Here is a 12,151-nt window from a genome sequence, read left to right as displayed (position 1 = left end):
GTCATAAACAGGTTTTGAATACACTTAACTCACGACCCAGTCTGGAACCAATTAACCGCGATGAATGAGGGATTAATGTATTAGGCATTCAGAAGACACGTTGAAAGACGTGATGTGTTATGTAGTATTCTATACTGGTCACTATGTCATCTATCAATAACCACCACAGGAAGTACTGTACAAAAACTGAAAATGAAAAAAAGTAACAAGGAACACAATGCTAAAATATGTGTGAGTGTATATTATGTCTTATTTATGTCTTATGTTTTATTTTCTCTTATTATGTCGGCCATAATGGGTAATAGGAGTGCAAAGGTAACTATGTCTAGTGGGCTCTAATAATGTTAAAAAGCGTATTTACTGTAGAAGTCAGTGAACAAGTTTTCTATACTCCTATCTATGAAATTATATTCCATTTACAAATAAGGAATCCTACTTGGCGGAAATCACGATTCAGTCTGAAACCAATTAACCACAGTTAAAGGATTACCGTATTGTCCTTTCTACCGATATTCTTTTTAGTGGCCATAAGGGGGCGATGTAAAGGGACAGCATAGAAGTGTAATCAATATTAGTTGCATACAGTAAAAACCCGTAGTACAGTGCATACCTTTTGCCCATGCTAACATGTGTCCCTCTTCCCGTAGGTGATTTCTTTGAGGCCTGGGAGGTTCTCCTCAACCACATCCAGTCGGCGGCGCTCAGCAAGAATAACGAAGTCTCCCTGGCCGCGCTCAAGAGCTTTCAAGAGATCCTCCAGATTGTGACACCCGTGAAAGACTCAGACAAAGCAGGAGACGCCCTCGCCGCTATGGGCGTCCCCCCGGTCCTCATCGATCCACTGTCAGCGTCAGGTCCCGGCAGACCTCTTGTGCGCTCGGATTCGCTGGTGGAACGTCTGACGCGATACAACGGCGCCGAGCTGCAGGCCCCTCCGCCAGGGGAGGAGTCGGCCTTGGAGGACCTGGGCTTGTGGTGGTCCGCGTGGAACACTTGGTACCGGACGGGAACGGACAGCACAAGGCCACCCAGCGGCCAATCGGAGAAGCTCTCCTTCATCCCCAGCCAGCCGTTCCTCACGGCGCTGATTCAGATTTTCCCGGCGCTGTACCAGCACATCAAGGGCAACTTCAGCATGGAGGACCTGAAGAAGCTGGGAGTCATCCTCCACGGTGCCGTGTCGGTGCCTATCAGCAGCGACGCTTCCCCCTTCATACTGCCCTCCTACACTGAGGCCGTGCTCACCAGCCTGCAAGAATCTGTGCTCACTGCTCTGGATGTTCTGCAAAAGGTGAGATGAAAAACATTTTCCTCAAATACTGGCCTGCTCACTAATGGATGCCATAACCCAATTAATTGACAGGTGTGTTGAACTAATAAACCTCAAGTAGACACCAAATTTTTTTCCCTGAAGAAAAATAACAGGCAGTGCCATTAACCACCACTTTCTGTATTTTTCCACTTTACAGCCTCTGTGATTTTGTTTTTTGTAGGGATAGTATACCACTGATTAACTGTATTTGTTAAATCGTTTTCCCGTAAAGATTTGTGAGGTCTTTTTTTTATCTAGTAGTCTAAATATAAATTGTCTAATCATTAAAGATGTTCCCGTTGAAAGGACAAAATGCCCTTAAATCATTATGAATCAGTTCTACTTTAATTGAATTTCCAAGCAGTATTCCAACGCTAATAGGAATTATAAATGTAGACGTTTACGCCCCTTCTTTCTCACATTTCTGTGTCACATTACGTCCAGGAAATAACGCGTGGGCCTCGCTCAGTGATGTATTCCAGTATGTAGTCCCACGGTGGATGTCAGCAGTGTTTGTTCCTCCCCGCTGCAGGCCATCTGTGTGGGCCCGGAGAACCTGCAGGTCATGTACCCGGCCATCTTTGAGCAGCTGCTGCTCTTCGTGGAGTTCTCTTGCAAGCCTCCGCAGTACGGCAGGATGGAAACCAAACACGTGGCCAATGCCAAATACAACCAGGTACTATTCAATCAACAATCATCCCTTTTGTCCTGCCTCATCAGTTATGTTCTCATTCATTTGTGAAATTTTATAAGCCTGACAGGTTATTTGTAACCTGGAGCTATGTTCCCTTCCCCATGCTTCCTCTTGCTGGCTCACTTTCTAATAGCTCGAATGCTTCCCCAGAGAAACCCATTGGACATGTTGACCTTGAGCCATAAGTGTCATTCTTGTTGTCTGAGTGCACTGGAGCCCCTTAAGTCACAGTTTTTCACAGCGTCATCTTGGTGTCACACAAGACTTACGTTTTAGTGAGTATCTAAGCCAGGACTATTCAACTAAACTGTTCTGGGGCTCACATTATTAGAAAGCTTAGGACCGTGGTGACCAGAATTTTCCCTTCACTATGACTCTTATTTTGTAATACCTTCACTTTTTTACCTCACTAAATGGATGATCAAGACATAAATATGGTTGGGCATCAAGCATCGATTGGAACCTGTGCTAACATTCCGATTCTCCCAGAATCGTTATTTAAAAATGTTTTCGATGCCTACGTTCGGTGCCGACCGGCAAAAATGATGGCATAACACCAACGAAGAAGAAGTGGAGTGCCGTGTCTTTTACGCTTCTTCCAACCAGGCAGTTAAGTAAAACAATAAATTACATCGATCTTATGTCAACATTGAAGCAGCAAACAAATTATACTTTATACTGCGAATACGGTGGCCAACTCAAATATCCGGCTAACGTAAGGCAGTGTACTTTTTCACAAGACAAAAAAATTAACGTTCATGCTAGTTTTAGCCAGGAAGTTGACCAGACCCCTCGTTAAGTGTTACTCCATTCACCGTGCTTACTGCTTACCGTGGTGAAGTTAGTTTCACGTTGGATGTTGGATATTCGTCTCCGTCACTGTTAATTTCACGTTGGCAGTTGGATATTCTGGACTGTGCCCGGACTGCTCTGTAATGGTGCGGGGAGCTTGCATGGGAAGTGTCGCTCAAATCACTGGTTGTTTCATAGTATAGACCGTCAATAAATTACTATTGCACTGAAGAGAGTCTGTTTAAAAAATAAATAAATAAATAAAAAAAAACACAATATTCTAAATCAAACCATCAACTTTCTGCACTCAGGTTAGTAGGAACTCCGTTACATGGTTAAGTTACACTTTGTCTATTCTGCATAATAAGACATTCTCATACACAAACAACAGCATATAACAGGAGCGTGTTGCTATTTTTAAGGACCTACTGCAAAAAGAAAACCCAGGCAAACATCTTCTATATTACAGGCGTGTTCTGCTATTTTCAAGGATCTGCTACAAAAACAAAACCTAGTCAAAGATCCTGTATATGACAGACGCGAGCTACTGTTTTTAAGGAGCGACTGCAAAAATGCTAGTCAAAGATCCTCTATATGACAAGGGCACACTGCTCTTTTTGGGGACCAACTTTAAAAAAAACACTAGTCAAAGATCTCCTATATGACAGGAAGCATATGGAAAGTTAACGATCAGTACAAAATGTTTAGTTTGTGTAATACAGGGGTGAACTTCTTTTTACAATTCGTGGCAACAAAAGTGACTTCAAACATTGCCTGTAAGGTTAAGAACAGTAAGAGTTTGACCCAATGATCATTCACTTGTAAACTTGTACCTTAATGTGAACAAATCAGATAGCGTTGGACTTTGGAGGCTCCTTTGTGCTTTCTGTTCATCATCTAACACTGAGCAGCCTGAGGCAATCATGCTAGTAAACATTTCCACTACTAATTCTGCCTGATTTCCCCATGTGGCTCTGTCTTTATGTTGTTGAAATGAGAGGGTCAGACAGCCAAACAAAAGTTGCAGGTGGTCTTTAGCTGCTGCCCCATAAATCTGTCTGGATGACTCCACTGACTCATCCAGACCACAAAAAGCGCTGCGGATTGTCTAAGTGAAACAGCACTTTTAATGGCCACATCTCTTCTCATTCTGTTTCTCGGGACCACTCACTGACTGGATAACCGTTGTTTTAGATCCAGCTGTTTGCCCCGGTGAGTTCCATCATCCCCACCACCCCCCACCCCACTTCTGTATTTGTTACTCTTCCTGACTGCACTGTACCGCTCGCGTATCAAAGCTTCCCTTCCATGGAGACCATGAGAGATCTTGCATGGGATCCTCTGGCTCGCTCCACCCTCTGCCTGCTGCTCACACTTCCTGTGCGCTGTCACCTTTGTTGATGCTGATTACGTTTGTGTGGTTCCCTTTACTTTTCCTACTTGTTCCTTCCTACTGCTTGGGCTGATTTAAACCCTATTAAAGCTGTTCATTTTGTATTTTACCAGGAAAGAAAGGAAAGGAAAAGAACAATATTCAACAAAAATGCAAAAATGCAACTAAAGGTGCATTTTAGTCCAGCATGGCGAGTGTAAGCCAGACTACTTACACATTGAGCTATTATATAAGCATACATTTTAAATTAGTTACTGTCGCCATGGTTTCTTTGTGGACTTGAGCTAAACCCGAGTCCTTCTACAACCTATAATAATATTATTACCAGGACTACCACTAGACTACCAGAATCACTTCTTCCTGGCTGGACAATTATAACAGCTTTTACTATGTACTGTGTCTTGTGGAGCAGGGTGATATCTTTATGCTACTTTTGTCTTTATATAAGATACACACTCACTGGCCACATCATGAGGTACACCTGGCATCATACCGACAGGCTGCAAACACAATAATAAACATGCTCTTTCATTAATACCGCTCTCAAAACTCTGTTGCTCATTAAATTGTGCATGTGTACCTAATGAAGTGGTGGGTGTCTTTGCAACACAGCAGCACTTGCTTTGAAGTTACTAGCACATCTAAACAAAAGCCTGTTAGTTTATTACATGTGCCTTTTATTTCATTTGTTTTATTTATCTAGTTAATTTGTTATTAGTGTTTTTTTATTATAATATTTAGTATTATTGTTCTTAAAATTACCAGTATTTAGTAAGGGTGATGCAATATTTATCAGATATTGTGTGTTTGTGTATAGAAAATTACAAAATCCATAATCATTTTATTTACACACACATACAGTGGTGTGAAAAAGTGTTTGCCTCCTCCCTGATTTCTTCTTTTTTTTTTGCATGTTTGTCACACTTAAATGTTTCAGATCATCAAACAAATTTAAATATTAGTCAATGACAACACAACTGAACACAAAATGCAGTTAATTAAACTTTATTATTAAGGGAGAAAAAAAATCCAAACCTACATGGGCCTGTGTGAAAAAGTGATTCCCCCCAATTAATTGAAATCTATCAGGTTATAAACCCATTTCTAAATCTTTGGGACTCCAGAAAAACACAGCGAGAGTTATTATCCACAAATGGCGAAAACATGGAGCAGTGGAAACCTTCCCAGGAGTGGCCAGCCAACTAAACTTAACCCAAGAGTGCAGCGACGACTCATCAAGAGGTCACAAAAGACCCCACAACAACATCCAAAGAACTGCAGGCCTCACTTGACTCAGTTAAGGTCAGTGTTCATGACTACCAGAAGAAGTTTAACTTTTTGGAAGGAGTGTGTCCCATTACATCTGGCGTAAAAGTAAGGCCGCATTTCAGAAAAAGAACATCATACCAACAGTAAAATATGGTGGTGGTAGTGTGATGGTCTGGGGCTGTTTTGCTTCTTCAGAACCTGGAAGACTTGCTGTGATAAATGGAACCATGAATTCTGCTGTCTACCAAAATGTCGTGAAGGAGAATGTCTGCACTGTAAGAGACTCATTGCAAGTTATCGCAAACGCTTGATTGCAGTTGTTGCTGCTAAGGGTGGCCCAACTAGTTATTAGGTTTAGGGGGCAATCACTTTTTCACACAGGGACATGTAGGTTTTTTTCCTCCCGTAATAATAAAAACTTTTATTTAAAAATTTTGTCTTAAGTTGTGTTGTCATTGACTAATATTTAAATTTTTTTGATCTGAAACATTTAAGTGTGACAAACATGCAAAAAAAATAAATCGGGCGGGGGGACACTTTTTCCCACCACTGTGTGTAGGTGTGTGTGTGTGTGTGTGTGTGTGTGTGTGTGTGTGTGTGTGTGCACATGTGTGTTTGGCGCATTCTTTTTGAATCACCCTGTATCTGTATATAATGTACTTGGCTAATGTACATGTGTATATAACATGCAATGTATTTTATTTGTACACATCATTATTTGATTGGATTTTTTTTTTTGTACTCCATGTAATGTTTTCTTTCCTGCAGGCGGAGTGGGTTGCCTTAAACTACGTGCCCTTTGCTGAGCGCTCCTTGGAGGTGGTGGTTGACCTCTACCATAAAACGGCGTGCCACAAGGCTGTCATCAATGAGAAGGTCCTGCAGGGCATCATCAAGGTGGGCTGTTGTTAGCCCCGCATGCTAAACACAGGGGTTTCTTACAGCTTCTACATCTGTTTGGGTTTTTTTTTTTGTAAGCTGCCGATTATCATTGAAAGTGTCTCTGAAGGTTATGTGTGATGCTCACGGATGGTTCTCTAAGTCTAATAATAGATTCTAACATTGAACAGAGGACAAGCTGAGCGGAACGTTCCCCCATTATTGAAGTGCAAGCAGGTGTTTCCTATTTGCTGACATCAGCAAAATGCCAGCTCAGCATGGCCTCGCTGAATTGGCTTACTCTTAAATGCTGTAACGATAACGTCACATGCAGATGTTTACTCTTGATGCTTTCCACTTTCACTGGCAACTTCAAAATTGTCGCTTTGTGTCGATTGTCACAAAAATGTAAAATAGCTTTATTTTTTTTTTTTATATGAGGCTACATTTAAGTGCTCTGCTTTTAGGAAACATCAAAGCTAAGAGCGCTCATTTGCCAAGGGCCTATGGAAAAACTTCCCCACTTATGTATATAAATGTCACTCCCACTCCATCTGTCTCCACAACATCAAGGCAAGACCGACTCGTTTAGGTTGCAGTGGTGGAAACTCCAAAGACAACAGCCAAAATTTCCCAATACTAATGGTCTCGTCACATGAAATCTCATTAGAAAAAAGCTTGACGAGAACAGGGCAGCCAGAAGCCAATCAAGACTGTGAACTATGGCATCGTTACTGTGAATGATAATAAAGGTAATATGGAAGCGGTAGTGTGCAAGGCATTATTGGAAGTGCACATTAAGTGCAATCCAACCTACCTCGGTGTTCCTAGCATCAGCGAGTAACATGTGGCTGTTTTTTTCCATCTGAGTTAAACATTTGATATTGAAGCATTTGATCAAATTTTACTTAAGATTTGTCAGATCAACCCACGTAGATGTTCGGCATAGAAGAGATCTGTGTTGACAAATTAGTGACATGGTCACTATATTTAGCGAGTAAGGGTGCGCATGTAAGTGTTTCTTGCATCATGCATTTATCCATCCATCCATCCATAGTCTATGCCGCTTATCCTCACTAGGGTCGCGGGGTATGCCGGAGCCTATCCCAGCTGACTTTGGGCGCCAGTCAGTCGCAGCGCACATATAGACAAACAATCATTCACACTCACGTTTCACATTTCATAACATTTCAAAACGCACCTGCATTGTTTTGTGGCTCGGTTAAATGAAAAAGTCTGTCCTGTCATATTTTGTCATTGTACTTTTCTTAAAATTAATGTTAAAATCTTGTTTCGTTATGTTCTCTTGGACCCAATTGTGTGTATTGTCTCGTCTTGTTGACTTTTGAGGCATTTATTTGTGGAAAATACACTCCTAATCGAAATCTTAGGACCAGTTGAAAAATTGCTAGAATTTGCATTTTGCTAACTGAAACTGAAATAGGCTGTTTATCACCTGATCAAAAGTTTAAGACCAGGCTATAAAAGCCAAAATCAGCTCAAAATGTTCATTTTCTGTCAGGCATTCACACTGTCATGCCCTCCTGATGGATAAAGCTGAGAAGCTTTCTCTTTTTGAACGTGGTTGGATTGTCGAGCTGCATAAGCAAGGCCTCTTGCAGCGTGCCATTGCTGCTGAGGTTGGGTGCAGTAAGACAGTCATTCTAAGGTTTTTGAAAGATTCTGAGCATTATGGAACAAAAAAGGTGGTAGATCCAAAAAAATCATACCTGCGCTGACCCGGAGGATTCAATTGTCCGGCTCAATGTCCATCAAGACACAGGGCGGTCTTCCACCCACATTAAGGCCCTTACTGGTGCCGACTGCAGCACAATAACCATCAGACGGCATCTGCGGGAAAAGGGTTTAAAAAAAAAAAAAAAATTCAAAGACCTCGTCTCCTTCAACGCCACAAGACTTTGCCAGGGAGCATCAAACATGGGACATTGAAAGGTGGAAAAAAGTTTTATTTTCTGATGAGAAAAAATGTAACCTTGACGATCCAGATGGCTTCCAACGTTACTGGCATGACAAGGAGATCCCACCTGAGATGTTTTCTACCCGGCACAGTGGAGGGGGGGGGTCCATCATGATCTGGGGTGCTTTTTCATTCAATGGAACACTGGAGCTTCAGGTGGTGCGGGGTCGTCAAACGGCTGAAGCTCACGTGCAGATGTAGCAGGCATCCCTCATGACTGAGGGCCCTCGTCTGTGTGGTAACAGCTGGGTTTTTCAACAGGACAACGCTGCAGTTCACAATGCTGGCTTGACCAAGGACTTCTTCAGGGAGAATAACATCACTCTTTTGGACCATCCTGCATGTTCCCCTCATTTAAATCCCATAGAGAACATTTGGGGATGGATGGCAAGGGAAGTTTATAAAAATGGCCATCAGTTCCAGACAGTTGATGCCCTTCATGAAGCCATCTTCACCACTTGGAGCAATGTTCCCAATAGCCTCCTGGAAACACTCACATCAAGCATGCCCAAAGCCATTTTTGAAGTGATTAACAAGAACGGTGGAGCTACTCATTACTGAGTCCTACTGAGAACATTTTTTGTTCTGGTTTGGAGAGTTATTTGTTAGTTTTTGAGTGATGGCCCTAAACATTTGATCAGGTGATAAACAACCTATTTCTTTTTTTTTTTTTTTTTTTTTTTTTTAATTACAAGCTCCTCTTTTTTTGTCTCACTCCCAAGTCTTGTTTTTGCATATTGTAGCTCTGCTTAAAACCTCATTAAGATCCAAATGTGCAAAATGCAAATTCTAGCAATTTTTCAACTGGTCCTAAGTTTTCGATCAGGAGTGTACAGGTTGAATTCCACAATTAAACAACTGGTGGTGCATATATTGACTGCCACTTACTGCATATTTTATGTCAGGTAGTAGTTTTTCAAACTTGAGTTGTCAATGTCAGCATGCATTCCTACCCCCACCATCTCCAGACACTGAGAATGCCGCTGGGTCTGAAGTATGCGTGTCCATCGGAGAGCACGTGGAAGCTCGCTGTCTCGTCCCTGCTGAAGGTTCTGTCCATTGGACTTCCAGTGGCCCGGCAGCACTCCTCCTCTGGGAAGTTTGACACCATGTGGCCCGAGTTGGCCAACGCCTTTGAAGACTATCTTTTTACCAAAAGGTACGCTTTCCCACAAGTAGTAGTGGTTGTTGCTGATCCTTAGCTCTGAACATGTAAGTGTGTTTACTCCACTTTGCTGGGGCGGCCCATTTTTGAGATAAGATTTGAGGCTACATGCTAGGGGTGTAACAATTTGTTTTAACAATCATTTGATTTGTATCAAGATTTGTGTTTGCTGATACGATTCAAGGACGGTTAATTTTGAACGATACGATATGAAACGATTCAGTAACTTTTTTGCCAAAAATTCAGCCAGTGTGACTGTGAAATAAATACCTGGATACTGGACAGTGCAGGTGAAGTTTTCTACATTCCTGTTTTTGTAAGGGAATCTGGTTAAATTATGTAACTCTAACATACTTAAGAATGAATTATCAATGAGTGCAAAAAATTAATTAAAAATGCAATACAAAATCAGGATGAACTGAGGGTGGTATAGCTTGTCATGATTAATTATTTACTTCCAATAGTGCAATCCAAACGTGCACTTTGCACCTATAGGTGAGGGACATGATGCAAATGAATGTCATATGGTATCTTCAATTAGGTGTTGAAACTTTCTCACCTATGCGGGCCGAATGAACATACTATAACTCATGCTTCAGTCACATCTTTGCTAGTACAAAGTAATGTCAACTATCCCACATCCGTAATGTCATCACTATACATTTGTTCTGCCAGTGTGTGCCCGTGTATGCGTGTGTGTCAGGGATACACATTCATGACTGACATGTTTCGTGTATGTGCATATGTGTACGCGAGTATGTCTGAAAATAGTGACAGAGTGGGAGATGACAATGAATGGATTGTGTACAGGAATGTGCAAATTATGCTCTCAAAATGATGTTATAATGGCCAAATACTAGAAATGGTAATTGCTAAGTCTTGCCTGGGAAAGGTTATTGGCTGTCATTTGTTTTGGGCAATAAAACGAATCGTACATTTCCATGCAGCACATGAATGAGGCATCTTCTCCACTCCAACTCTTGCCACATCCAATATGACGACGACAGCGTTTATGTACGGCTCAGTGTAAAAAGAAGAAGAAGCAAATCAACTGTGTTTCACAGGTCCACTACAGCTCCCATGACCACCACATACCTGAAAGACGATGAATCACAGACAGGCAGACTGAATCGAGTAATGTTTAACGTCTTTATCGTTAAAAGTGCAAAAAACACAACAAAAAAACACATCCATATAAAGCCTGCCATGCTTAAATCCAATGCTTTATTTCCTACTATTGATTCATTACCTTTTAAATGATGTTAGATCGCTATGTATATGTCGTCCTGAATGGAAACTTGAGAACCCAGATCGATGTAGTTGAATCGTAGGATATAAATCGATGTAGTGAACGAATCTTTGCACCCCTACTACATGTGATGTTAGTTTACCCTGCGGCCATTTTGATGACATTGGTTGAAGGTACAGCTTATTGCGCAACATAACCTCAATGATATGAGTATATTTTTTGTTTGTGTTGTTTATAGTTCGCCTCCAGATAACTTGTCCATTCAGGAATTTCAGAAAAATGAAGCCATTGACGTTGAGGTAAGTTAAATAAAAGCAGTACGACTTTTTTTTTTTATCAAGTTTGTCAGCTGTGTTGTATTTTTTCTATTTTAGGTGGTCCAGCTGATCAGCACTGAGATTTTACCATTTGCCAATTTCATCCCCAAAGACTTTGTTGGCCAGATCATGGCCATGCTCAACAAAGGCTCCATCCACTCACAGTCACCTTCTTTCACAGGTGACACGCCGTGCTACCTGTACAATTATTTTATTTTATGAGTACCACTAGCAGGACCCTGCGTGCCACTAATGCTACTTCAACCACAGCATGACAATAAATGATCTCTCCGTCTTTCAATAGAAGCCGAGATCGACGTACGGATGCGGGAGGGCTTCTCCAAGGTGTGCTTTGAGACGCTGCTGCAGTTCTCTTTCAGCAACAAGGCGTCCACGCCTCAGGAGGGCTACATCTCGCGCATGGCGCTCTCTGTGCTACTCAAGAGGTCGCAGGACGTCCTCCAGCGCTATGTGGAGGACGAGCGGCTGAGCGGACGTTGCCCCCTGCCCAGGTATTTTTGATCCGAAGTTAATAGGTTTATGATCCCCTTTGTTGAGGTTTGTCGTTCTTTTGGAATATGTCACAAAAAGCTGCAAAAAGCCAAAGAAAGCAAAAAAAAAAAAAAAAAGCTGTAGGGAAGTATGTGGAAGTGGAGGAGGTGTTATTTCCACTACAATGTTAATGACGTTCTGAATGGCACCACCTCAGGTGCATTTCCAATGACTGATTAATGGACAAGCTTTGTTTTTTTTTTTCTTCTTCTTCTTCTTCGTCTTCTTCAGGCAACAAGTGACAGAGATCATCTTTGTCCTGAAAGCTATCAGTACGTTGATGGACTCGCTAAAAAAGACCCAGCCAGAAAACGGTGAGTATTAAAACCGTTAAACGCCTCACCCTCTTGATGACTATTTGTGCCCAACAAGGTCAATTAGGAGAAATCATTTCTTTCCGCCGCCGCAGAAGATTGAAGTGAGACGTTATTAAAATTGCGTCCTGGATGTGCCCTTCAGGATGTTTGTGTTAGGGAGTAAAACTCATTTCCATGCGCCCATGGGAATGATTTCAGCTTGATTGCCTTTGCCGTCTCAATGAATCTGCCCCT

General features: G+C 41.8%; 1 protein-coding gene across 3 annotated transcripts in view; it reads left to right on the top strand.

Moving 5' to 3' along the window:
• Positions 1 to 12,151, top strand: part of mon2 (MON2 homolog, regulator of endosome-to-Golgi trafficking) — a 58,524-nt gene that overhangs the window by 35,637 nt on the left and 10,736 nt on the right. For 2 of the 3 annotated variants that reach the window (XR_008570513.1, XM_054777515.1), the window contains exons 26-34: positions 648 to 1,291; positions 1,845 to 1,988; positions 3,993 to 4,010; positions 6,229 to 6,357; positions 9,286 to 9,476; positions 10,970 to 11,030; positions 11,106 to 11,229; positions 11,353 to 11,560; positions 11,832 to 11,914. Coding sequence is in view for 1 of the 3 variants with exons in the window: in XM_054777515.1 (XP_054633490.1) it covers positions 648 to 1,291; positions 1,845 to 1,988; positions 3,993 to 4,010; positions 6,229 to 6,357; positions 9,286 to 9,476; positions 10,970 to 11,030; positions 11,106 to 11,229; positions 11,353 to 11,560; positions 11,832 to 11,914 (1,602 nt within the window). In the remaining 2 variants the exon portion in view is untranslated. The remainder of the gene's footprint in view (positions 1 to 647; positions 1,292 to 1,844; positions 1,989 to 3,992; positions 4,011 to 6,228; positions 6,358 to 9,285; positions 9,477 to 10,969; positions 11,031 to 11,105; positions 11,230 to 11,352; positions 11,561 to 11,831; positions 11,915 to 12,151) is intronic. The other variant, XR_008570514.1, reaches the window with a different exon arrangement.

This window comes from Dunckerocampus dactyliophorus, chromosome 5 (genome assembly GCF_027744805.1).
Source record: "Dunckerocampus dactyliophorus isolate RoL2022-P2 chromosome 5, RoL_Ddac_1.1, whole genome shotgun sequence".
Taxonomy (NCBI): domain Eukaryota; kingdom Metazoa; phylum Chordata; class Actinopteri; order Syngnathiformes; family Syngnathidae; genus Dunckerocampus; species Dunckerocampus dactyliophorus.
Note: the sequence above shows the minus strand (reverse complement) of the source record. Positions and strands in the feature narration are given on the sequence as shown.